This window comes from Diospyros lotus, chromosome 10 (genome assembly GCF_014633365.1).
Source record: "Diospyros lotus cultivar Yz01 chromosome 10, ASM1463336v1, whole genome shotgun sequence".
Classification (NCBI taxonomy): Eukaryota; Viridiplantae; Streptophyta; class Magnoliopsida; order Ericales; family Ebenaceae; genus Diospyros; species Diospyros lotus.
Genome location: NC_068347.1, coordinates 34,071,426 through 34,098,416, shown reverse-complemented (window position 1 = coordinate 34,098,416; position 26,991 = coordinate 34,071,426). Strand labels below are relative to the sequence as shown.

The following is a 26,991-nucleotide window of genomic DNA, read 5'->3' as shown; positions in this document are numbered from 1 at the left end:
AGTTTGTTTATTTTTACTTTTTTGTTGAATTTGGGCATTTCTTTAACGTTTTAAAGCTGGAAGCTCACGAGGGGCTGACACGTAGAGCTGTGGCGAGGTGGGGTTTGGTGGCTGGTTGACTAAGGGCCTGTTTGGCACGTTAATTTCAACTCACAAGGCCACGCAAACCCCCCTCTCCGGCTTAACTTCTTTGTTATGCTGTTTGAATTTTTATTAGAAAATAAAATATTTAACTTTCTCTGTGCCGTGTTTGGCAGAGTGAAAAGTGGAAGCAGCTAGAATGGATGGGTCTTTTGATTTTTTCAAAGTGAAAAGTAAAATATTTAACCTTCTTCGTTTTTCCCATGGAAAGTGAGTTTCTATACGTATACAAAAAATGGAAAAACTTATTCTCTTATGCAGATATGATGACACTTTTTACACTTTTATCTAACTTCATCAACATTGCCACCACAAATCTTAGCCATTTCTGCGTCGTCATTGTGTCTAACTTTTCGTATATTGTTGATATTCGTTGAGTCCTTTTGTGTCTCCATTATTTTTATTCATGTTGAGCTATTTGTGTTATTATTGTCGTTGTTATCATTTTCCACTTGTATGTGTTGAGTTTTACCTGAATTATTGTTCTTATCAATCTCTAGTCAAATATGACTTTTTATATTATCGTCTTCATCATCTTATGTCCAAATTTGCCTCTATATGCACATCATTATTTATGTCTCTATTATATATTTTTGTCTTTATGTTATATATTTGATGATAATAAAATAAAAGTATTATGTTTTTTTTAAAGTATCAACTAAACATTAACAAAAATATTATCACCCAATAGTCTTTCTCAGTACAGTTCCAATAATTTATAATTCACTCAGCAACTACTATTTGGAAGATTTTCGTTAGTTGTTCAAACTCGGAGGCTTATTTCATAACCATGTGAGATACTCTTATAAGATACAACAAATCTCAAGAGGTTTAATCTCCAAACGCTACTCGCATTATAATGTGAATAACAAAATTAATAATACATTCAAGATGCTCGCCTATAAATTTAAGTCCTGCTATTTGTACATCACTTTTGTATATCTTGGATTACATAAAAATGTATCATGACTAAAATACCTCTCGTCTCCATACGCCTCACGAGGGACTTTTTTGTTATTGATACATCTTTATGTAGTTTAAGGTATACATAAAAGTGTACTAATAGTATTTTTCTATAAGTTTATGGAAAAGCTTGAGATACTCACGTAAAAATTATGAATCTTTCTCCACCTATCAATCTCCCCCTCCCAATAAATAAGGAATTCCTCATTTGAAAAATATAGGCTTACAACTCTAACTGATACATTATCTCAATACAATAAAAATTATTCTTATATTTGGGCAACAATAGTAATAATTATCCAAATATAATATATAAAATAAATTATTAATATATTATTATATATAGATAGATAAAAATATATTTTGTAGACAGCCGATAAAATAAAATATATGAATAATTAATCAAGGCTAATAATATATGAAATGATGGGCTCCGAGAAGACGGACCGGCCCAATAATAGCCCTTGGGACCAAGGCTTGGCCGTACTATATATATCGTAGTTAGGGTTTTTCTAAGCCTCTTTGTTCGCGGTAGAGGCCAATCAGGTAAGGCAACCGATACCGGCGGGTAGCAAGACAGAGGGCTCCGCCGTCTCGCCGCCGCTCTACAAAGATGGGTAACGCCGCCATTACTTTTCTCTCTATCTTAATCATATACATTTGGGTGCATTCTCCGGTCTGCATCTGGAAAGATGGATAATCGCGTCTTGATGGTTGCTGCTGTGGTGTTTGTTGGTTGGTCTAGGGATTTCTCGAGATTCGATGCACAAGAGGCGTGCAACTGGAGGCAAGAAGAAGGCCTGGAGGAAGAAGAGAAAGTAAGCAAACGACCATGAAAATGTCATTTGTTTTTTGTTTGGCTTTGGTGACTCTTTAGCAAATTTATAACGGCCAAGTGGATTGTTGCTTTTATTAGGCATTTGGTAATGGCTTTTTTGATTCACCTGAGTGAAAGATTCCCTGCTTACGATGTTATTGTGTCGAAATTGATGTCTGTAGATTGCTGGATCTGTTAGCTATGATCACCAAGTGGTTGAAATTTGAGACTGGTGTGCTCTAAAGAGCTGCACCCCTGTTTTTGGCCTATGTTGTATCCGGACCTTTACTTCGATGGCGTGAAAATCCTTCATACTGATTTAATCCACATGCTTTCAGATAGGTTTTAGGAAATTGACTCTTTGAAGTTGTACCAGTGGAATCTTTTCCATCTTTAAGCTTGTCTAAAACGTTTTTGAAGACACCTATAAAATGGAGATTATTTGTAAGATATACGTTTTTCTTTTGTTTCTTATGTATACGTTGATATCTGTGATGTACAAACAGAGACACGCAGTACAAATACGACTGGGCACATGAACATGCCGATTTTGGAAAATTGCTGGACACATCACAATACGGTCGTGCATAGAGTACAGGCACAAGAAAATTTTAATATAAACGTAATGAAAGTACAATAGATTATTGAAATTAAAAAGCCACGACACTATCATCAAAGCGGGCAAGAAGAAAAGTTGCTGCAGCAGAAACCAAATGAAACTATTCTGACATGATTCATGAATCATGAGCAGATGCATATACACTTATCATCAGATCAGTTGGAAAATATATTGAAACATGTCAAAAATATCCAACTGTTTTGAACCCACAATTATAGAGCATGAAGCTGAAGTCAGTGAGATAAGATGCATATAACTATGACAGTGTCCAACAAATATTCGGAAAAATGAAATAGTAGTGAGAAATTAGACCATGCCACCTGGCAAGTCAGACAGATATTATTGAGTGTCAAACAGTATTTGTTGCAATGTGTTACACACGGAGATGACTCTCCAAATGTAGTGTTGCTTTCAAGATAGCTACTTTACATGATCGTGACAACAGATGTTGGCTTGAGGTGTTGTGAGGAAAGATTAGAATTCCTGAGCCTATACAAAGAAAACTTTCTTCTGACAGGACATACTCTATGTATGTATCCATCGGAAAAGCTGTCTGCTGAAGTATGCGATTTAATGCAAAGAAATTGATTAACAAGTATCACAGGCCCGAGACTTAGGCTGATGCGATAGTTCAACAGTATCAACTTAAGACATTTAGCTTATGTGTCCATTTATTGTATAAATTTGTAATTGCTGCGTGGCAATGTGAACTTGGATACCAAGTGTTAATTTTTTATTTCATCTTTTTATGGTTTTAATTTTCATTGGTTCTTGAAGGTATGAGCTTGGTCGTCAGCCTGCAAATACTAAGCTCTCAAGCAACAAGACAGTGAGGAGAGTTCGTGTGAGAGGAGGCAATGTTAAGTGGAGGGCCCTAAGATTGGACACTGGGAATTACTCGTGGGGTAGTGAAGCTGTCACCCGAAAAACACGTATCCTCGATGTGGTTTACAATGCCTCTAACAATGAGCTTGTCAGGACACAAACCCTTGTGAAAAGTGCAATTGTTCAGGTGGATGCTGCTCCATTCAAGCAATGGTATCTTCAGCACTATGGTGTTGACATTGGTAGGAAGAAGAAGGCAGCTGCAAAGAAGGAAACCACTGAGGTATTAGAAGTTCTAAAAAAAGTTTAATTCATATACATGTGCTGTAATTTTGTTGGTGTGAACTTTTACTCTTTCCATGATATGTATTCTGCCCAGTATTGAAAATTGTTCCAAACCCAGTGTACATTTTATTGTGTGCCTCTTTCCTTTTCTAAATTAGGAGTCTGTTTTTATGTTCTCAATAATTTAGTGCACATATGCATGCTTTATTCCCATTATTGTTATCTAATTCTATATTCTAGTGAGTTTTCATTTTAACCCTAAGGGCCCATTTTATAGAGTGCCCACTTTTTAGCTATCATTTCCAAAATTTTAAGGAGCCAAGATAAAAAATGGTGTTTGGTAGTCCATTTTCACTTTGGAAAAAAATTTAATATTTTAGATTTTTTTTTAAATACACACACATGAGAAGGTAATGTGCAGTGTTTTTCTTATTCTATTATATTTCACTTTTTTTTTTCTCTCCCATGCATGACTTCTTCCCTTCTTGGTTCTCCCCTTACGGGCCTCAACTTCCTAAATTAGTCCCTTCTCGTTCACAATCTTGGCCTTTTTTTCTCTCTTTATTTTTCAGCAAAGCCCAATGTTGTCCACTTCTTCCTTTTCCCATACCATGAAACTCTAGGAGAGAGTAATAGAGTAGAGGCTCAGAAAAGAAACAAAGGTCTCGAAAAATCAGTTTGATTTCATGCCTGATAGGTCAACAATGGAAGCTATATACCTACTGAGGCGCTTAATAGAAAGGTATCGGGATCATCATAAGGACCTACATATGGTGTTTATAGATCTAGAAAAAGCCTATGATAGGGTCCCTAGAGAAGTATTATGGAGGGTTTTAAAGAAGAAATGAGTCAGAATAGCCTATATATAAGTCCTTAAAGATATATATCACGGTGCAGAGACAAGGGTCAGAACATGCGGGGGGATACTGAACCGTTTAAAATTACAATAGGACTGCATCAAGATTCTGCACTAAGTCCATACTTATTTGCTCTAGTAATGGATGAACTTATTAAAGATATTCAGACAGAAGTGCCATGGTGTATGCTATTTGCAGATGACATAGTGTTGTTGGTGGATGAAACAAAAGGAGTGAACACTAAGCTTGAGTTGTGGAGAAACAATTTAGAATCTAAGAGATTTAAATTAAGTAGAAAGAAACAGAATACGTGGAATGTAAATTTAGTAAGAATGCAAGAGTAGAGGATGTTATAATTAAATTGGAAGACCAAATCTTATAAAGAAAAGACCATTTTCGATATTTGGGATCAGTGATTAAAAAAGATGGAGAAATTCACGAGGATGTTGCACATAGAATTAAGGCAGGTTGGCTAAAATGGAGAAATGTATCGGGGGTGTTATGTGATGGTAAAATTCCATTAAAACTGAAAGAAAAATTCTATAGGACAGTTATAAGACCAATCTTGTTGTATGGCTCAGAATGTTGGGTAGTCAAATACCAGCATGAGCAAAAGACGAGTGTAGCCATAGTTCTGAAAGGCGCGAGGCGCAAAGGGTCCTGGAGCCTGAGGCACGAGGTGAGGCGCGCCTTTGCGAAGCGAGGCGCACCTTTTAAAAAAAAACTCAAAATCTTGTAAAATCATAAAAAACTATCAAATTATCAATAATAACACATGCATATCATTAATGTTTCATTATCTTCAAATTCTAAACTAATAACATCAAAGTTAATTCATTCATCATGCAATTTCTAAACTAAAAACATCATCAAAGTTCAAACTTAAAGTCTCAAACTCAAACAAGTACCAATTATCGTGCAAAGTTCTAAACAAACATCTAAACACTACAAGTCCACAATCAATAAAGAAGTTTTAATCATCATCATCATTATACCCTTCACCAAATTGAAAATCATCATCTTACGGTGCCATATTTTGCTCATCCCTGATTCCCTGTTATTTTTCTTCTTTTGCATGTACTCTCCAATCTCTTGTTTTATTGATGGAGGACATTTTGGAATAGTTTTAGTATTCTCCACAATCAATAAACACTACAAGTCCACAATCAAGAAAATGCTTTCATTTTGAAAAATGCTATTTTTCTAGGTCTGGAAGATTAGCGCATTTTTTCTAAGTCTGGAAGATTAGGGCATTATAAGGAGACATATAAGAAAATGTTTTCATTTTGAAAAACTATCTCCCGGTATTTTGATAGTTAATATTCATTGTTGTTAAAATGATTTTTAATGAATTTTTCAAGAAATAGTAGGTACGTATTTTGGGGTGGTAAAATCGCTAAATTTTGAGTTTGTACTAAAATCAAAATTCTATTTTCTTATTGTTATGGATTTTGATTTTTTAGATATTTTTATTGAATCCAAATGGGGGTACTTTCTTATTTACATTTATGTATTAAAGTAAATGGAAGGTAAAATATAAATAAAAGAAAATGTGGACATTTACTTAAACTAAAGAAATGTAAATAAGTAGTGATGTATACATGCTGAAACTGAGAAGAGGGGATGTTGGAGAGGAGAGGAAGAAAGGATGCAGCAGGATGCAGGCGTGGGTTTCATGAGGCGCGCCTCAGCGCCTCACCTTGCAAGGCGAGCGCCTTGCAGAAATCGCCTCGCTTCAGCCCAAGCGAGGTGCCAAACTGGCGCCTTGCGCCTAGGCGCGCCTTTAATAACTATGAGTGTAGCAGAGATGAGGATGTTAAGATGGATGTGCGGCCATACAAAAAAAGATAAAATTAGAAATGAAGTTATTCGTAATAAGGTAAGAGTAGTGCCAATCGAGGAGAAGATGAGAGAGACTAGACTAAGATGGTTTGGTCATGTGAGAAGGAGATCAAGAAATGCTCCTGTGAGGAGAGTTGATAAAATGGAACAATTAGTCAAAAAAAAAAGATAGAGACAGACCTAAGAAGACTTTGAGAGAGACATTAAAGTTTGATATAAAGTGTATGGACCTAAATGAAGATATGACAAAAGATAGAAATACATGGAAGTCTATAATTCATGTAGTCGACCCCACATAGTGGGATAAAGGCTGGATATGTTGTTGTTGTACTGAACATTGCTGAAGCCAGATTCACTTTATTTGCTGAACCTAATTTGGGTTAGAACTGGTTATCCAATGGACTGTTACTGGCAAAGAATAATAAAAGGACAAAAAGTCAAAATGTATCCAAGGGTGGGACACTTTTGTCAATCTCAGTTGAATTATTGTATACATTTAATTATCAGATAAAATAAGTAATTTTTTTATCTAATCCCATATTCAATTTAGATTTTCACAAATTTGAAAAAGAAATAGAGTTATTAAGGACATGTTCTGTTCTTTTTTTTTTTTTTTAATTTCCTTGTGAAAAAGCAAGAATTGAAGCTCCAACAAAATCCAAAATCGAAGCCTGAAACCTGAAAACAAGTGTAGAAACCTGTTATGGGAGGGTGTTGTCAAAATTCTAATTGGCTGCTCTATTTTGAGGATTTTATTCACAAGAATTCAATTATTCACAATTGAATATAAACATCATATATGTTGATTCTGAAAAATAAAATGTTTGAAAGGGGGGAAGTTTAATACAATTGATATTTTCAGTTGTTGACTACTTCCCAGTCTTAATTTGTCTCTACGAATTCAATGTTTAGGCATCAATATTTCCTCTGGGCTGACATTTATTAGTATGCCGTGCCATGGAGTTTGATTTTGGATATAGTTTTGCACAAAAGGATTGTCAATCTCTCCTTTTGGGACCATAATTGTTTGTTGTTGCAAACCCTAAATTGTTGAGGGGTGTGTTCTTGTTGGTGGTTGGTCCTATTGTTCATGACACCTGTATGCAGGAAGGAGAAGGGGCTGCAGAGGAAACAAAGAAGAGCAACCATGTTCTCAGGAAGCTTGAGAAGCGCCAGGAAGGCCGTAAGCTAGATGCACACATCGAAGAGCAGTTTGGCAGTGGAAGGCTGTTGGCTTGCATCTCGTCCCGACCTGGTCAATGTGGCAGGGCAGATGGGTGAGTACAAAGAGCAAAAATGTTCTCTGCAATTGTATGTGCTCTTCCGCCTGACCTCACATCACTTCCTCTTTAAATTTCCACTGCAGGTATATCCTGGAGGGCAAGGAACTTGAATTCTACATGAAGAAGATCCAAAGGAAGAAAGGCAAAGGTACCAGCGCCGCTGCTTAGTTGCAAAACTGGATTGCCAACCCATGTGATTTCTGTTCTTGTGCCGGAATTTGAGTTATTTAGCTTTGCTGCTTTTTGATTGCTGTCTTAGGACAAATGAGTTGATGAGAAAATACTGGAAGATGTCTGATTTCTAGCTATAAATGAGAGATGAATTTGCTTTTGCTCAGTTATGCAAGTCGTCATTTTTACCTAAATGACAACGTGCTGGATTGATGGTTTTGTCTTTGATTAAGCTTCGGTTTACTTCTTGGGGCTTATTTAAATGAATTTGGCATGATTCTGCCACTAGTGTAGTGTGCGACCTCACACATACCAGCAGTTACCCTCTACAGTGGATTGGGAACCATCCTCCGGTGACCATAATGGCCCTTAGATGATTACCTAAACCACATTTTGACTCTTTGACAAGACGCGTGCATGAGGCTCCGTTAACTCATTTACGGTGAACCAACCACTGAACTTCGTATGATATTGACTCCTCTGCCATCACTTCACTCTCCCCCTCAATGCTTGTGGCTTTCTAGTGCTAGGGGTGTCCAGGCGGTTTGGATTAGTTTTGGATCAAAGAGTTTTTACTTTGAATATTGCATCGACATGGTTTGATTTCGTCTGGTTCAGTCTAAATTAATTTTGTTTTTATTTAATATAAATTTAAAAATATATACATATATATGTGCACACGTGAATTTAAGCAAAATTAATAATATTTAACATTTTATTTTATTTTTGTTTAAACAAAACAATTTAACTTCGAGAAATATATATATACACATGCAAAAACTTACCATAATTTTGATAGATTGTAACGATTTGGGCGCTATCTCCAAGAGAGGTTGGATGAAATAGATATGCTTGGATGGAAAGATCCTATAAAGCTTTGTTGGTCTGTGAAGATGCAGCTTTGCTGCTTGGATAGAAAGATCCTATAAAGCTTTGTTGGTCTCTAAGATGGGCTTTGGGCCTTTCTTGCTTAGCTTAGGTGGAACGTCCCTTTTTTTTAATGGTGTTAGAATTTATGTGCCAATTAACAATTTTAGGTAGACAATTTTTTTTTTTTTGGGGGGAGAGTAAAATTTTAATCTTGTGTTCAAATTTACGGGCCAATTAACAATTGTATATAGATAATTTTTATGGGGTGTAAGCCTTTTAAAAGATAATGAAGACGTGTAAAATTTTAAAAGAGAGGGTTGAAGAGTAGAATTTTAATCGTGTTAGAATTTATAGGCCAATTGACAATTTTAGGTAGATAATTTTTAAGGGAGGGGGATAGGGGCCAAATAAGGTGAAGAGTAAAATTTTAATCTTGTGTTAGAATTTATGGGCCAATTAACAATTTTAGATAGATAATTTTTATGAGTCGTAAGCCTTTTAAAAAATAACAAAGACAGTGTAAAGTTTTTTTCGTATCAGATCAAAAGTAAATTTAATTGCAAAATTTGTTCATCGAGCAAGTATAAAAGTGAGTCTGATTGATTATACAATACTGAATAAAAAGTTGTCACTCAATAAATAAGTATTACTTTAAGCATAATTGGTTGATTTTCTTCTAGAGCTCACATCAAATGGGAAGTTTAATATCTCAATGTTAGTAAGCTTGCTAACTCAAGCGCTTGGGGCACAAAAAAAAAAAAAAAGAAAAGAAAAAAACCTTTGCAAATATTCGAGCTTGGGCATGACATGTATAGCGGGGGTGAGGGTGAATTTTGACTTGTAAGTTTAGGTCAAATGGGGTATATCCCATAAAGTAAGGCCAATTGAAACTTTGGGCCATGAGATGATCATCAAGTACCATCAAGTTAATAACATCAAAACTCTTATTTATTTTTCATAATGTAATGGATAGATATGGAGATTTAAGGTGCTATTTATTTTTTAATTATTACTCAATTAAATTAAAATATTACTTCTATTATTTTATTGAAAACCTAATTTTTGCACATTAATATAATTTTATATGAAACTATTTTACTTTAAAAAATAACATTCAACTCAATTTGACCCATTTTGTATTAAATGATGATGGGTTTGATAAAAAAAAATTAAATAAGATAAATAAATTTAAATCTCTTTAGCAAATAAATCAAATCAAATGTATTGATCTCAAGATATAATTAATCTAATTCAGACCCGACCCGCGGAATTCGGGAGACCTCAAAATGTAACCCATTAAATATTTCAAGTTCGGTCAATTGGTAACGGCGGCAAGATTATGGGAGAAATCTGCAAGGATGAGAAACTTGACGGGCTAAAGTGTAGTTACCCATAGCTGACTTTTATGTTATAAAACCCTCAAAATAAATATTTGATATTTATAACTTTACCGCTACTTAGTATATGATAAGAGTTTAATTGTTTAAATAATATTTTGTTAAATAAAATTATAGAACTAAATAGTTCGAGTGATTAATGATGGATAGTAAATTTATAAAGTCAAGCATTTTAATCTCAAAATATTATTTTTACTATCTTTTATAATAATGCTTTACTAGATTAATAATGCTACATTTTTTATTTGGCGTAAATTGTTATATGGGTCATAAATAAGAACTTAGTTTCTATTTAGGTAGGCAATATTTGATTGTTATTGAATATTTAGTATGTGTTATAATTGTTATTGTTATTTTTTTAATTTACCTAATTAATCGTAACTTAGTTTCTATTTAGGTAGGCAATATTTGATTGTTATTGAATATTTAGTATGTGTTATAATTGTTATTGTTATTTTTTTAATTTACCTAATTAATCGAGAAATCTTTAGAAATCTCAAATATTTTCAATTTTATGATGATAGGTCAAATTAAATACAACATCTTTGTGCACAAATTCACTTGCTTTAACCTAATTCTACGTGCAAAAACATCCAACCAAGACAAACGATGTTGGACAATAACAAAAAGTTGAATTGGGGGAGGAATTTGGAGAGATGAGAAAATTGACGGGGCTAAAGTGCAATTACCATGAAAGAACTTAGGACACCTACAGAATTGGATCCAGAAGCATAACTTATTTTAATGGGGGGCGTAACAGCAATTAATATATACGTATGGGTAATATATGATAATATAATAATACAAACATAAATAGTCTCTGGTGTATGTATGTATGTATGTTACCCTCGTCTCCATTGCATTGCATTCCATCCCATCTCTCCTCTCCGATCCATCCCCTCTCTCGGTGACCCCTTTCCCCCTTCTCTCTCCATCGCCGAAGGGGTCGCCCCTCTCTCTCTCTCTTTCTCTTCTCTCTCTCTCTCTCAAAAATCTGAAATTAACGAAGAATCGAGAAGAACCCTAGAAGATGTCGGAGATGGCGCAGACAGATCCGGAAGGGATCGATGGAGTGCGGATGACCTGGAACGCCTGGCCGCGAACAAAGGTGGAAGCCAGCAAGTGCGTTATCCCAATCGCCGCCTCAATTTCGCCGATCCGGTCGCATCCAGACGTGCCGACCGTCCCTTACCCTGCGCTCCGGTGCAAGACCTGCGTGGCGGCGCTCAACCCGTTCTGCCGGGTGGACTTCGCCGCGCTCATCTGGATCTGCCCGTTCTGCTTCCAGCGCAACCACTTCCCCCACCATTACTCCTCCATCTCCGCCACAAACGTCCCCGCGGAGCTCTACCCGCAGTACACCACCATCCAGTACTCGCTCCCGACGCCGTCTCCTTCTCAGCCGCCCGTTTTCGTCTTCGTCCTTGACACCTGCATGATCGAGGAGGAGCTGGGGTTCGCCAAATCGGCCCTCAAGCAGGCGATCGGCTTGTTACCCGAGGACGCTCTCGTCGGTTTCGTTTCGTTCGGAACGCAGGTCCAGGTTCACGAATTGGGGTTTTCCGATATGTCCAAGGTTTACGTATTCCGGGGCTCGAAGGAGTTGTCGAGAGATCAGGTTTTGGATCAGTTGGGGCTCGGTGTCGCGGGGCGCAGGATTGGGCAGCAGGCGTTCCAGAAGGCGGGACCGACCGGGATCCCGACATCGGGGGTTACGAGGTTTATGCTCCCTGCTTCAGACTGTGAATTTGCCCTCGATACGGTCAGATTTTGTACTTCTATTTCACGTTTCTATTCATTTATGCAGCGATTTCATTTAGATATCTGGAACCTGATTTCCGTTTGTTTCAATATCAGCTCTTGGACGAGTTAGGAACAGATCAGTGGCCTGTCCAACCTGGTAACCGGGCATTGAGATGCACGGGAGTGGCATTGAGCATTGCTGCAGGTTTACTTGGAGCTTGTTCAGGTGGCACTCCGGCTAGAATTATAGCCTTGGTCGGTGGTCCTTGCACAGAAGGGCCAGGCACGGTAAGTCCTCTGGTTCCTTTGTTACGTGTTCTGCAAAAGACAAAAGAACCACTGAGATGACAAAGTTTTAATCAATTAGCACTCTGTTTTTACATGTTTAGTCTGCAATAGTTACGTTCTTTGTTATAACCAGGGTTTTGAAAATGTGTTTTGGATTGGAACAGGAGAGAAACTTACGTAATTATTGCCTTGTATTTTGGTGATAAGCATGCCCGCTCGTGGCTTATGGATTTATTTTGATTGTACCTAATATACTATTCTGATAGGGCGCAACTTATGGTTGACAGGGAATATGATTGCATCCAAATGATTGATATGTCTAACTGTAACGGCATGAATACTTTTAAGGTTTTCATTGCAAGATATTAAACAATTTATTCAAAATCAAGAAGAAAGGATAAAATTAGGAATGAAGTTATTCGTAATAAGGTAGGAGTAGTGTCAATCGAGGAGAAGATGAGAGAGACTAGACTAAGATGGTTTGGTCATGTGAGAAGGAGACTAAGAGACGCTCCTGTGAGGAGAGTTGATGAAATAGAACAATTAGTCAAAAAAAGAGGTAGAGGCAGACCCAAAAAGATTTTGGGAGAGATATTAAAGTTTGATATGAAGTGTATGGATCTAAATGAAAATATGACAAAAGATAGAAATATATAGAAGTCTAGAATTCATGTAGCCGACCCCACATAATGTGATAAAGGTTGGATATGTTGTTGTATTCAAAATCAAGAAGAAAGAATTGACTGTTATTAGAATTATGCTAGTCAATATGTATAAAAATTCCACTGCAAGACATTAAGCATTTTGTTTCAAAATGTTTTGAGTATAATTTGTCCCCGCTTCTTGGAAAAGAGGTCCTGAAATACGTAATATATACATATATTATAATACATTTATAATATAATATATTATATTTCACATATATAACATATACATTATATACCAAATTAAAGTAGCATATTTAATTTTTTTTTATAAAGTTAATACGAGGCTTTTTATAAAGTAGCATAACACCAAGTTTTTATAAACCCAAAGGGCAATTTTGTCCTGGAAAACATCACCTGGGAAAGTTACTTTCCCACCTCTCCAGATGGGAAGGACATTCTCAAAAGACATAGGAAGCTGTTGCCCATCGGAGAGCTACTTTCCTGGGAACATGACACACCTAATGTGCATATGTCTTTACCAACAATTAAATTTCCAGGAAAGTAACTCATTTTCCTCATACCAGATGCCACCGCAATTCTTCAATCTGAAGATGAAAATCTTTGCATTGGTTTGCCTAAGTTTGCTTTTTCCCTGTGAATGTTTTTAGGCTCTTACTGCAATGGTTTTCTTGTATGTCCTAGGTTTTCTAGGATAAAGTTCTGGCGAACTCTGACATCCTTCCTTTTGAACCCTTCACAAATTTTTTTTGTTATGTTTTCTCCTTATTACTTTTGTTTCAACTGGTTGTGTGAGAAGCAAAATGTTCTTGTGAGGAGAGTGGATGGAGTGGAAAAATTTATTAGAAAAAGAGGTAGAAGAAGATCAAGAACAACTTGGTTGAGGACTTGTAGGTAGGATATGAGTAATGATGGCTTTACCAAATATAAAGCCACATATAGAACTGATTGGTGAGCTAAAATTAATGTAGTTGATCCCATATAGCAGGATTAAAGCTTTGACATATTGTTATAGTTTTACTTCAACCTTCTCATTGTCTACTAGGTTTGTTATAGAAACCCCATGTGTGCATGCTTGTATAGAAACTATTTTGTTTTCTTGTGTCCTCGGATTTTATGAACCTTAGGTTTTTAATGTTTGAACCATATGCTGGCCACTTCAAGAAACCAAACTTTTACCTCTATTTTGTTCTTTTATGTTTTTGACTAATCCTTACTGCAGAAAATAAAAAAAAATAAAAGAGAAATTTATTTGGTTGGTTGGCATTTAATCCATATCCAGTTTGTATTTTTATTCTGTTATCCTAGGGTTACTTAAATATGAATCTTTAGCTGAAAACACACCTCTCACATACACAATCATTCATGGTTTGAATGATATCAATCAGAACAGAAAACACAAACAGAATTCAAAGCCAACAGTAAATACAAAATGAACAGAAACAGAAATAGAATTGAAAGAATAAGAACGCGCAAACCAAACATCCACAAGAACACCGGCATTATCCTAGTTCAGATTGCCCTTTAGGACAACCCTACATCCAGCCTAAGAACCCTCCAAGAGCAGCCTTCTTTGATTGAAAGAACAATGACCAGCACAGCTGGTTGCACCCCACGATTACAAGCCTTCTCTCAAGATTACAAATACTATTCTAAAATCACATCCTTTCTTCTCTCAAAGCTTTCTTGTGAAACAATAATATCACGCGTTAATGATGCCTAGCCCCCCTTGCCCTATTTACAGAATATTAGGGCTATAACTCCTAGGCTATTACAAAACCGGGTATTGATATTACCAGATTACCCTCAACTTAACAGCTAATTACAAGTGAGGCCACCGCCTATCTCTACCCTCCAAAACTGCATAATAACCTGTGCAAAGACACTGCTATCACTACCATCAATACTCTAGACAAACTCTTAACATATTCGATGCTGTAGACATTTTTTTGTCTTTGAGTCCATAGTTTTGCATGCCTGTGTCAAATATTTGGTTTTGTTTTTGGGTGTGAATAAGATGTGAGATTAGACAATGATAAGATCAAGGTGTTTTTAGATCGCATATGAAGTTGACATTGAGAGAAACAACAAAAAGGCAATGAATGGGACAGCTCATAATGAAAATTTTAAATTTCTGTAGTTGGTGCTTCAAATGTTGCACCCTAAATGATTTCCTCCTTCAGATGATAGTTTTGGTGGCGGGAGGCAGACATGTTTTTCTTTTTATATACTATTATTCTCTCTATGTGTTCCTCGACTTCAATTTTTCTGAAAGCGTGCTGGGTTCTTCTCCCCCTCTCCTACCCCCTCCGAATAAAAAAAAGGAAAAAAACACAAATTACAACATAACAGTTAACTGTATCATTGGCTTGGGTCAGCTAAAAATACATTTTTCATATCCTTTGTCACAACAGTAACAGCAATCACATATCTTAATCCTACTAGATGGGTTGATTACATGAATTGTAGACCTGTAGCCATTGCTATCCATGGCCATATGCTCTGTATGATTATCAAATCCTATGTTATGTTTAAGGGTTTCCTATCAAGTTTTGTTTACTCTCTCTCTCTCTCTCTCTATATATATATATATATATATATATATGAATCCATCTATTTCATCAACTTACCTCATAGGCACACTTATTGTTTGGAAACTTGATATTTGCATGCCAGTGGTAGTCCTTGATGGCTTAAGTTAATTAGCTTGCCACCATCAGTGTAGCAAGTATTGAAAAATGTACTAAATTAATTTATGTAATTTTATTTATAAAGTAAAAAAAAAATTGATTTCTTAATGTTATTTTGTTCTGGGTGATCTTGTAGCGCTCTTGCCATTTTGATGATTGTCAAGCATTGATTTGTTGCTTACCTGCTCTCATCTGGCTGAATACAGATTGTGTCAAAAGATTTATCAGATCCAGTGCGTTCACATAAAGATCTTGATAAGGATGCGGCTTCATATTTTAAAAAAGCAGTCCAATTTTATGAGGAGCTTGCGAAACAGTTGGTCAGCCAAGGTCACCTCTTAGACCTTTTTGCTTCTGCTCTCGATCAGGTATGTACTGGCTGTCCTTTTCACATTTGGTTGTGTTTTCTTGCATTTTTGGACCTCATTATTGTACTTGATACATATGCTTCTGCATTTGCAATTTCTTTGTAATGCTAACTTTTTTCTTTTTCCTTTTCTCCACTTGTTTTTCCTGAATAAACAACTTTTCTTTTAATGGATGTGTACCTTTTTAAAGGATGTTTTCTATTGCTTTTCAGGGAAAATGTTAGGAGGGAAGCAATGATAAAAATATTAACCTAGAAGTCACCTGTCATGACATTGATTGGCTACATTCTTGTCTCACGTGGATCCATTGTTATAAATTGGTCATCTGCTTTTCTCCATTCCTCGTCCAATCAATAAAGGATCGGAATTATTTTTCCATTACTTTTGTGTTCTTTCACTTCTGATGTTTTAGACATATTGGACATGGAAATGTTTCAGAAACAGTTAGTAAGCAAACCAGGTTGATGTGCATGGTACATCAATAATCCAAGTGTAAATTGATGTACATTTTTTTTTTTTTTTGCTTTCTTTTTCTGATGCATCTGCCTTGCACTTTTCCTTGGATCTCTGGGGAGTGTTAGGAAAAAAATGCAAAGCACCTGTGTGAAATGCAAGTTTTTATATTGGACATGATACATATGTTACTGTCTTAACTGGGTAACTTCTGTCATCTTTTAGCTGTGGCATCCTATATAGGGCTTGAGGAATATTTGTCAAATACTGATTGATGCCGGCTTCCATCATTGAAGCCACGTATCTGATCTAATTTGGTGTAACATTTTAGGTTGGGGTTGCTGAGATGAAGGTGGCTATTGAACGAACTGGTGGTCTTGTTGTTTTAGCTGAAAGTTTTGGTCACTCTGTTTTTAAGGATTCTTTCAGACGAGTATTTGAAGATGGAGAACAGTCTCTTGGCCTCTCCTTTAAGTGAGTTTATCAGAAACTTATGAAAGAATTGTCATGCATTTATAATTTTCTTTTGATTGTTGTTTATTTACAATATATTTGTATTCCATGATACTAAATTCGTCTGTGTTGCACAATTATTTTTCAAGTCAACTATGTCTCATCCAACCAAAGCATATTGAGTGATGCCTGCCTTTCTTTTGGCATGGTATGCTATAGATTTAATGCTTAGTTGATTATTCAGTTTTTTAAATGTTTCCATTGTATAATGTTTCGCCATGTAGAGATGATCCTTGCATTTACATTGGCTCCATAAATCCTAAAATTACCTATAAAAGGAATCTTTATTTCCCCCCAGTTTTTAACACTTTCTTGTATGGAAATTTTGTATGGAAGCTTAGGTGGTGTTTTCTTTGTGTTTCAGTTTTGAATTCATTTTTAGTTTTATATTTTGAGTGTCTGTTTTGAGATTGTTGAAAATGCGTTCTTTTTGTTATTATGAAAAAGTGTTTCTCAAAATTGAAAACTGAAAACGCGTTCATTTTGAAATTTTGAGAAAAATTATTTTATGATATTTTATTCAATAAATTTGATTATTGATTAAATTGAAACAGTTTAATGCTAGTATATTATTAAATAATATATACATTTTAAAGTTGATGAATTTACAATTTAAAATGTATAGAACGTGTTTTCACCCCTCATTGTGACAACGCCATTATCATTCCGTATATAAACGAAGAGAACAATAATTTTTTTTTTTTTTAAATCTACCTTGCTCATGGTAGACAAAACTTTGAAGGGAAAATGGCCAAAAGGTGAAATACTATTTTCACCCCTCATTGCCCAGCCTGCGGCGGTGATGGCCGTGGCAGGCGTTGTCGGCCAACAAGAAAGAGACCTAGTCGGATCTGGAAGAGAGAAGGACGAGAGGGAGTCGGATGGTGGTGACAGGCGCGGTCCATGACGACGAGCGGCGACGATGGCTGTGGCAGCCGTGTCGCCGACCAACAAGGAAGAGACCCAATCGGATCTGGAAGAGAGAAGGAAGAGAGGGAGTCGGATGGTGGTGATAGGTGCAGTCCATGACGTTTAGCGGTGGTGATGGCCGTGACAGGCGCGTCACTGCCCAAGAGACCCAGTTGATCTAGAATAGAGAAGGAAGAGAGGGAGACTTGAATCTGGGAGAGAGAAGAGGCAGTAGTGAGCATTTTGCGCGTTTTGGTTTTTTGGCGGTGTTTTGGCTGAAAACAGCCAAAACAGTTTTTTGCTGTTTTGGATTTCCTTTACAATTTTTTTTTCTTGTTTTCGAAAATGCATTTTTGAAAACAACAAAGAGAACACGCTTTCATTGTTTTGGAAAATTGAAAAGTGAAAATGGCCTGAAAACATCAAAGAGAACATAGACTTAGCTTGGGCTTTTGTAAGTTTAGGGATGACAGAGGATATGATGATCTTATAGAGGATATGGCTATAGATAGAGATGGCTGGAAGCGTAGAATTCTTCATAATCGACTCTGCCTAGTGAGATTAAGCCTTGTGATTGTTGTTGTAATTTAAGGACATCCCATCACTAAACGGACAAGGGTCCTAATTTTCTTGTGTTTTTTATGAAGACCATATCAAAGGATGCATTGCTAAAACCTGAGCTCTCTCTCTCTCTTGTTGGAGTTATATTATGGACGTTACATTCTAATTTTCACATTTTACTATATTTTGTTTCTGAGGGCAACCCTTGATAGCAATAGTAAGGTTGCTCCCATGTGATTTGGAAGTCAATAATATATTTGCGAAGTGCGGGTAAGGTTGTGTACAAAAACAAAACTGCCCTCCCGACCCCCTAAAGTGGGGAGCCTCATGCATTTGGGATGGTCTGGCTATAATCTGCTTATGTTCTTTGGTGTATAATTTATTTGCCTAGAACTGCTCCAACTATGCCAGAAAACACTGAAGTCTAGACTAAGAGTGCACGTATTGCCTTAAAATTAATATGCTTATGTGTGGTCTTAAGTTTTACCCCCACTGGTCACATATGTATACATAGACCTTTTACCCATGCTACTGTTGGCTTTGAAGCTTTCAATAACTTGATCATTGATTCCTTTTGGGATATATAAACTTACCACTGATTTGTTTTTCCAGTGGCACACTTGAGATTAATTGCTCCAAGGACATCAAAATTCAGGGGATCATCGGACCCTGCACATCTGTGGAGAAGGTTGGTTCATCTATATTTTTATCATATCTGATTGTTTTGATGATGATGGTGCTTTACCTGTACTTGGACAGTTATTTTCTGCTGACTGCAACATTGAATGGATTAGATCTTATATGTGATATCTGTACTTACTAATGCATCCTTGCAGAAAGGCCCTGCTGTTGCCAGTACAGTTATTGGACAGGGAAATACTACCTCCTGGAAGATGTGTGGTCTCGACAAAAGTACTTGCTTGACTGTTTTCTTTGATATTTCATCCAGTGAAAAATCAGAGCCTTCAGCAAATGTAAACCAGATGTTATACTTACAGTTCCTTACAAGGTGTGTCAGTAATCTATTTGCAGCTTTCTTTCTTGGAAGTTAAGCCAATGCACTTCCTTACTTATGCAGCTGTTAACTGTCTCATTATACAATATATGGAATGTGGCAGACCAACTAGGGAGCTGCACGTGTGTACCACATGTAAAATATGCATGTATTTTTAGATTTTTCTAAAAGCTGGATGCATGGACGCATTTTTAACATGTGTGGCATGTCTTTAAGATTGTTGAAAATAAAATGGAAGGCAGCATTTATAAAATCCCCTGAGACTTCTTAATATTGAAAATCCCATACCTTCAAAATTTCCTATTTTTGAGCAGATAGATGGGCTTCTAATTGGAGGATTTAAGACACTATACTCTTGCTGTTTTTCCTACCTATTAATATAGAAAAATGATCTTTTATTATTTTCAACGGCATATAGAAAGAAAGAAAATATATTAGAAAAGGATAAACAAGTTTTGTTGATGTTATCATATGGACATAAAGAAGGTGCACTATGAGGTTGCTCCATTGTGACCTTGAGGTCACAGGTTCAAGTCAGGAAACAACTGTTTTTGCCATGGGTAAGGCTGCACACAATTGATTTTCCTTATAGCCAGAAATTGCCATGTCAGCATGTTGGATCTTTTTCATATTTATGTCCATTATTATATTCATCTTTCCTAGATATTTCCATATTTGTTTATCCAGAAAGAGATTCTATTTTGATGTTATGAATATTTTGGTGAAATATTGAAATGCAGTTACCAAAGTCCTGATGGTCAAACAAGGCTGCGAGTTACAACTGTTAGTAGGAGATGGGTGGACAGTTCTGTCGGGTCAGAGGTAAAAAGTTTATTTGTCGTATCGTGAAATTTATACCCTCCAGATAAAGTGAAAAAAGGTGGTTGTTTGAGAGCCATTTTTCTGTACCCTGCTAAACTTTGAAACTATGCTGCATTTGTCTTACAGATGATGCTTCTTATATATTAGCTACTTTATGTATGGTAGTGAAGCATGTTTGTCTGGTTGATACCCTATTTGTTTAAAAGAAAATTTTAAGCTAACGAAAAAATGTAAACTCATGTTATCACACCAAAAAAAAAAAAAAAGTTCAAATTAAGAATGATGATGTGATAGATGATTTCAGATAGGTTTGAGGGTCTATAAATATCTGAAATAGTTGAATTTCGTTGACTGAAGGTTCAAGCTGAATTTTGTCTGTGTCCAGATCTTTAGCTAGTATATTCATCCAACTCAGTTTGTGACAAACTGAATCTGACGAATAAAATTTAAATCCTCCTTTAATCTTCTTGGGAATAGAAGATAAATATAGAGCCTGAGCTTTCTAATGCATGATGTTTTTCTCTGTTATTCATCATTTGTGCAATTAAGAACTCTGTTTTTCTCCTAAGCTCTTTCTGACTGCCTTGCATCTTGCTGATTTTGTAAAATTTGAGGGGACGTACAGTTGCAAAGGCCAATACTGACATAAAACATTTTGCTGCTACAGGAGCTAATACAAGGATTTGATCAGGAAACTGCTGCTGTAGTGATGGCAAGATTCGCTTCTCATAAGATGGAGATGGAGGTATTTTCTGATTTTGGAAATTGTGTTGAAGTTTCTTTGCTTCATTCAGACACAAATAAAATTTATTTGTAGTTTAGTTGTTTGTTCTTTGGTTCTCCCAGCTTCATGGTTGATATTTTCTTATATCATTGGAAGGAAGAATGCAGATTGTGAATAACAGTTGCTTAATTTGGCTTTGAAAATGACATAGCAAGCCTAAATCCCACTATGTCAGCTCGGCTACATGATTTCTAGCTAGTGCTTGCTAATCATTTATATCTATAACTTTATCTTCTATAAGCTCTTATAACTCATAACTAATAGTCTCTTACCAAATTTTTCTTATTCTCCCTCTCTCTTTTGCTGGATGTCTTTTCCATTTTAACCGCGTGCTAATTCAATGGGTAAATAAACTTCATTAATTTTCCTTTGAAAGGAAATAGAAATTTATATTGAAAACTAATAAATTATAACTATACTGGTATAGAGTTCTAATCTAATTTTGTGGATTTCTTCAAATTTTTTGTTCAATATTCCCTCTTATTATCATCATCATTGTCGTCGTCTGCTGCTACTAACACTGATTCCTGTTTTCCTTTTTCTGATGCAACTTATATGATCACATTACTGATTACTTAACTTACTTTTTCATACTTTGAATGGATTTTTTACATTCATCAGGAAGGATTTGATGCCACTAGGTGGTTAGATAGGACTCTTATTCGTCTCTGTTCCAAGTTTGGTGACTACCGGAAGGATGATCCTGCATCTTTTACATTGAACCCATGTTTTTCTTTGTTCCCTCAATTTATGTTCAACCTGCGACGGTCACAATTTGTGCAGGTAATTATGACCTACCAATATCATTCTTTTGCTTCAATTTTCAACCTTTTATCATATGATTCTCTTAATTATTGATTTCTTTTTTTATTCTCATATTTTGTCAACAGGTCTTCAACAATAGTCCAGATGAGACAGCATATTTCCGTATGTTGTTAAACAGGGAAAATATAACAAATGCAGCAGTCATGATTCAACCATCACTAATATCATATTCATTCAATTCACTGCCTGGACCAGCATTGTTGGATGTGGCTTCTATATCAGCTGATCGTATCCTCTTACTGGATTCTTATTTCAGTGTAGTTATTTTCCATGGAATGACAATAGCTCAGTGGCGGAACATGGGCTACCAGAATCAGCCTGAACACCAAGTATGTCATACTCTCTTGGTCTTCTTTGATAGTTGAAATTCAAATCATTTCTTGATTTCTGCATATAAGTGTAGACTCTAGCCATATTTTATCATTGGCATATGAAAGCAACCCTGATTATGTGTAGGCACGACACAATGTAGGACACATTCATCTCCTAAAGATGCATGCCAAGCTGATTTCTTTATAATATAACTCTCACCTTAGAAGGGAGCAATTCCTCAGTCTGTGATGACTATGAAAAGATGGGCTCCAGTTTTCTTCTAATGCATGCAACTTTTTTGACAGTTTCATTCTTTATTACTTCTCATCTGTAATTCCATCACAAACAAGTGGTTCAACTCTTTGTGACCATTAAGTTAAGATGAGGGAGACAATAATAGATTCTGGTTTTGCTGTGGTAAGTGGTTTGAGCTCGAAGCCAAGATGCTATTTTGGGAGATGCAGACCTCTTTGTATTTTTCTAGGTTATTTTATGTTGTCAAGGCAGATATGGACTATATTGGGAAATGATGTATTAATGTTCTGATTCTGCAGTCGTGTCAGAAAGAGCACCTGCTTTGAGAAATTATTGTAAATAGTCTAACTTTGTTTAATGATGACACCTTCTGGGGGTCGTAAAACATGCATCTAGTCACTTGGAGCTCTATGGTACTTTCCTTTGATTAAAGAAGGTGATAGCTGAATGCATCTTTCTCTCACTGAATAAAATGCTAGGTCATTTGCTCCACTTTCCACTATGCGTTTTTACTAATACTCAATAGTTTCTTAAATCAGACTATCCAATAAGCAAGAAACTGATCAAATTAGGATGAAGTTCATTAAGCATTGTCTGACTAGTTATTACAATAAAATTGACATGATGCAGTGCTAATGGGGCTTTTGCAGCCATTAATATTTGGCTTTTCTTGTGAAAAAAAATGTGAGAGAAAATGGAGTTTAATGGGTTTATATATATCAAGGGGATGGTGGACTAAGGTTATAAGCATATTTATCCAGAGAGTTTCTAGTATGTGTTTCTTATTGCTGTGAATGGGAAAGGGATGATGTTTATGCAAATAGTTTAGGGTAAATTAGTAAATTACAGAGTCAGTCCCTAAACTTTGCACTTTGTAAGAACTAGTCACTGTACTTTAATTTTTGTAACAACAGACTTCGGACTTTGATTTTTGTTAAAATTCAGTCGCTCTTTTTTGATTTTTTTGGGGTCAAATTCTGTAAGCAGAAATTGGCGTCGAATACATTAATATAAACCCTAAAATCACCCAAAATTAATCTAAATCCCCCAATCAAGTGATTTTTGGGGTCAATTTCGTTAACAGAATTTGACCCAATATCAAAAGATAGGCTGAATTTTAACAAAAATCAGTTTAGTGGCTGTGGTGACAAAATTAAAGTACAGTGTGACCAATTTGTTATAGAGTGCAAAGTTTAAGGACCAGCAGTGTAATTTACCCAAATAGTTTACATGAAAAAGGTTTTCAACGTGTTTGTTGTGAATGGAAAATTTGATTGCTGGGTCTTTGAGTTTTTACACTAGAATTATCCACTTATGGAAAGAAAGAAGATGATGTTATTGTGTTTCTTGAAAATTACTCATTTTAAAAAAGATCAGATCAGATTTTATCAAAAAAGACAGGTTATTGAGGATGATATTCACGTAACAAATGCTGCACAGTGTAAAGAAACTTCCTCTCCTAGACATGTATTGCTCTGAAAATTTTACCCTATTTCCTTGTTTCTGTTACAGTTGATTTCCAAGCTGATTCTGTTGCCATTAATATCTACATATATTGACTTATGTCCTTTGAAAAATGCTTTTCCTGTGTTTTGATGCTTTTTATGTTGTTGCCAGATGAAAGTTTCAGATTCTTGTTGCTTGGAATTAAACTATGTTTTGAAAGAAGTAACATAATTTTCTCTGTGAATTGACTTTTTCTATGTACTAAATTGCAACCTTTTCTACCTTAAAGGCATTTGCACAGTTATTGCGAGCTCCTCGTGATGATGCTCAGATGATCATTCGAGATCGGTTCCCTGTCCCCAGATTGGTCGTTTGCGATCAGCATGGTTCCCAGGTCATAATTTTTGTCCTTCAGTTTTATCAAGATTTTTACCCATTTCAGGACACATTGTGAATGTACATGCTCTTGATATGCATCATATCAGTGGTGTAATTAGGAATCTCGAGATATTTGTTGATCTTAGACCTTTTTGGGGAAATTTGAATTGGTAATGAACTGACGCATTATTAGATGAATCAAAGTTTCCATTTGAACGTTGAGAACGGAAAACATGGAATAGGCATGCTAATTTCCTGAAATCACATTATTAATGGGATTCCTAATTCTACATCCTTTTTAGAGTACTTAAAAAACTTACAGGAGAAATAAAATTTAAAACATTGTAGGCCAGCCTGTTAATTTCTGTGAGATCTGGGAATGTCAGACTGTTGTTCTGGCTTGTATTCTTACCTGTTAGATAACTCTCCATGTCACGACCCAGTCCAGTTCTCAGGTGACAAATACTGGTGGTGATTGTTCATCAAGCCCTCTAGATAAATAAAGAACAGATTGGAGCAAAATCTTTGAAATACCTGACAAGTGACATGGGACATCTAACTGATAAAGAGGATTAATGATTTCCTTGAATTGACTCGCTAGGAGTTGATAAAAGCAGTGGAAACGTGAAAAGATCATCACTGACAACCCCTAGTGAGATTTGTCATGTAGTCCACGAAAATATAGGTGCTTACTTGAGATCAAGGACAAGCTTCGGTAGTGTGTGTCTGGATCAATATCAACCTGTGACAAGTATCATAATGACTGACACACATTACAATTTAGCCTCATGCTAACTACATGCATATTTGGCAAAGATAAAATGAACCATTCACTCATTTCCAGCAGTAAGGAAGCTGAAGCAGTGAACTTAGTTGAGCGTCTGGCTCATACATCAAAACAAAGTGCATACGCCCAATCCAAATTTATTTCATGATTATTGATTATTCTTGCCCAACTTGTGGATCTAAATTTATTTGATGGTTATTGAACAGGCAAGATTCTTGTTAGCAAAGTTGAACCCATCGGCTACGTACAGCAATGCTCATGAGATGGCTGCTGGCACAGAAATGATCTTTACGGATGATGTCAGTCTTCAGGTGTTCTTTGAGCATCTTCAGAGGCTGGCTGTGCAATCTTCCTGAGAGCAGAATAGAGTCGGGAAATTTAATGGTGATATATGATGTGGGGGTAATTTGTTGTTTTTATGAGGATTAAAAAGTGCGAAAAATCTGCGCCCCTCCCTGGTATCCTTTAGTAATAGTGAGATATATATATATATATATATTGCCTTATGTTTTGGGTATCATCTTATCATGATAGCTAGGCTAGCTAGCTAGCTAGCTCGGATGCCATGCCAAAATTATTCAAACCACAAGGGAAGCACCTATCATTCTTTTTGAGTTGCTGGGGAGGTATTAGCTTCCTTGGGAAGAATAAGGGAACAAGGTCAGTTGATTTTGAGCTGTATGGAAGGAAGGAAGGAATGAATGAATTAGGAAAAACATGAGAGAATGTAAGTTAAAAAAGAGGTCAGAATTCAGAATCCAATTTGTTTTCCTTATTTTTTTGGGGGCTCTCTTCATCATCTTCTTCTTTGTATCCAGTTTTTTCTTCCTTGTGTATTGGAATGTTAAGGTTATCATATACACTACTGCATGCGGGGGCCTCTTATTACCCAGGTTGAAAGTTGAATAGAAACTTGTGCTTTGTTGCTCTCTGTTCTTTACAAGTATGCATCAGCCTTTGTTGCTCTCTGTTTTATATATATGCTCCTTTGGTAGATTTTATCTTCTTTGTTCTCTCTGCCACAATCCCACCATTTCATATGGCCCGTTTAGGGTGGGTTCTCAATGCCTCTGATTAGGGATGAATGTAAATGGGTTCTCTGCGGGTTTTAATTAATTCATTTAAATTGGAAATCAGATAGGCTTTGATTAGGGAGGGATGGATGTGAATGAATCCTCAATGGGTCCTTGGAATTCAAACGACTTTTTATTGGGGATGGATTTAAATGGATCTTCAGGGAGATCTAATTAATCTATTTGAAGTGAGAATTAGTATGAAAATGAGGTATAGGTAATAAAACTTATTAAAATAAACATTCAAATGAGTAAATAGGGGTCATTTAAAGTGTGCCAATGGCATCTGACCTTTACAAGTGTTGCCAGTGGGCATCTTACTTTTATGTCCATTATATTCTTAATGTTTTTTTCATAACAAATAAATTGATGGATAACTTAATTTGAGAAAAATAAAAAAAATATGATATGGTTGTATTTGACCTTAAGTAATAAAAAATTAATTATATTTGCCTTATCTAAATTAAAATTATATCTTAAAGGGGATAAATTAATTTGAAAATGTTGATTTAGATGTGATTAAAATAATAAAAATTTTATGATGTCATATAAAAAAATGTTAAAGTATATATGAGTAAAATTAATTTAGAAATATAGATTGTGTTTTTTTTGTTATTTTTAATTTTTAATTTTATAAAATAATGAATATATTTTCTCTTTACTGTTTTTAAAAATAAAAAAAATTATAAAAAAAATTAAAACAATAAAGAATTATTTGAAGTGTTTTTATTGAAAATAATTTTTAAACTCAAAACATATTTATTTGTTTATATTTTATTATTATAATAAAAAAAATTACAAAATTTATTAATTTAAAAAAATAAATATTTTTAATAATATATTAATATTAAATATTTTTAATTTACCAAATAATTAAATTTATTGAATAAAATATTATTAAAAAATTATTTTTAAAATTTTAAAGAAAATGGGTTTTCTAATTTTTTATTTTAAGAAATAATTTTTAAAATAAAAAACGTATTTTTAATATTATAAAAATAGATTATTAAAATAAAAAATTTAAAATAAATTTA

At 35.3% G+C, this 26,991-nt stretch overlaps 2 protein-coding genes across 2 annotated transcripts; both read left to right on the top strand.

Annotated features, from left to right (window-relative positions):
• The first annotated feature begins 1,569 nt into the window (after positions 1-1,569).
• Positions 1,570-7,969, top strand: LOC127812026 (40S ribosomal protein S8). Its single transcript, XM_052352284.1, has 5 exons — positions 1,570-1,721; positions 1,850-1,922; positions 3,318-3,648; positions 7,457-7,626; positions 7,716-7,969. Exons 1-5 carry the CDS (start codon positions 1,718-1,720, stop codon positions 7,798-7,800), a joined length of 663 nt encoding a protein of 220 aa, XP_052208244.1. The 5' UTR covers positions 1,570-1,717; the 3' UTR covers positions 7,801-7,969.
• A 2,948-nt stretch (positions 7,970-10,917) lies between these two features.
• LOC127811547 (protein transport protein SEC23-like) lies at positions 10,918-25,827 on the top strand. The gene is made up of 12 exons (XM_052351503.1): positions 10,918-11,832; positions 11,928-12,101; positions 15,663-15,824; positions 16,609-16,751; positions 18,873-18,948; positions 19,097-19,269; positions 20,016-20,097; positions 20,765-20,842; positions 21,503-21,664; positions 21,772-22,035; positions 24,009-24,113; positions 25,091-25,827. Exons 1-12 carry the CDS (start codon positions 11,101-11,103, stop codon positions 25,238-25,240), a joined length of 2,301 nt encoding a protein of 766 aa, XP_052207463.1. The 5' UTR covers positions 10,918-11,100; the 3' UTR covers positions 25,241-25,827.
• The last annotated feature ends 1,164 nt before the right edge of the window (positions 25,828-26,991 follow it).

What these genes read in the sequence shown, in the direction of transcription:
- LOC127812026 (XM_052352284.1), top strand. An exon ending in GCCTGGAGGAAGAAGAGAAA is followed by an intron (nt 1,923 to 3,317) that starts GTAAGCAAACGA and finishes TGGTTCTTGAAG; the next exon opens with GTATGAGCTTGGTCGTCAGC. An exon ending in CAAAGAAGGAAACCACTGAG is followed by an intron (nt 3,649 to 7,456) that starts GTATTAGAAGTT and finishes ACCTGTATGCAG; the next exon opens with GAAGGAGAAGGGGCTGCAGA.
- LOC127811547 (XM_052351503.1), top strand. Translation starts at nt 11,101, where the DNA reads ATGTCGGAGATGGCGCAGACAGATCCGGAAGGGATCGATGGAGTGCGG. An exon ending in GCACAGAAGGGCCAGGCACG is followed by an intron (nt 12,102 to 15,662) that starts GTAAGTCCTCTG and finishes GGCTGAATACAG; the next exon opens with ATTGTGTCAAAAGATTTATC. An exon ending in TACTTACAGTTCCTTACAAG is followed by an intron (nt 19,270 to 20,015) that starts GTGTGTCAGTAA and finishes ATTGAAATGCAG; the next exon opens with TTACCAAAGTCCTGATGGTC.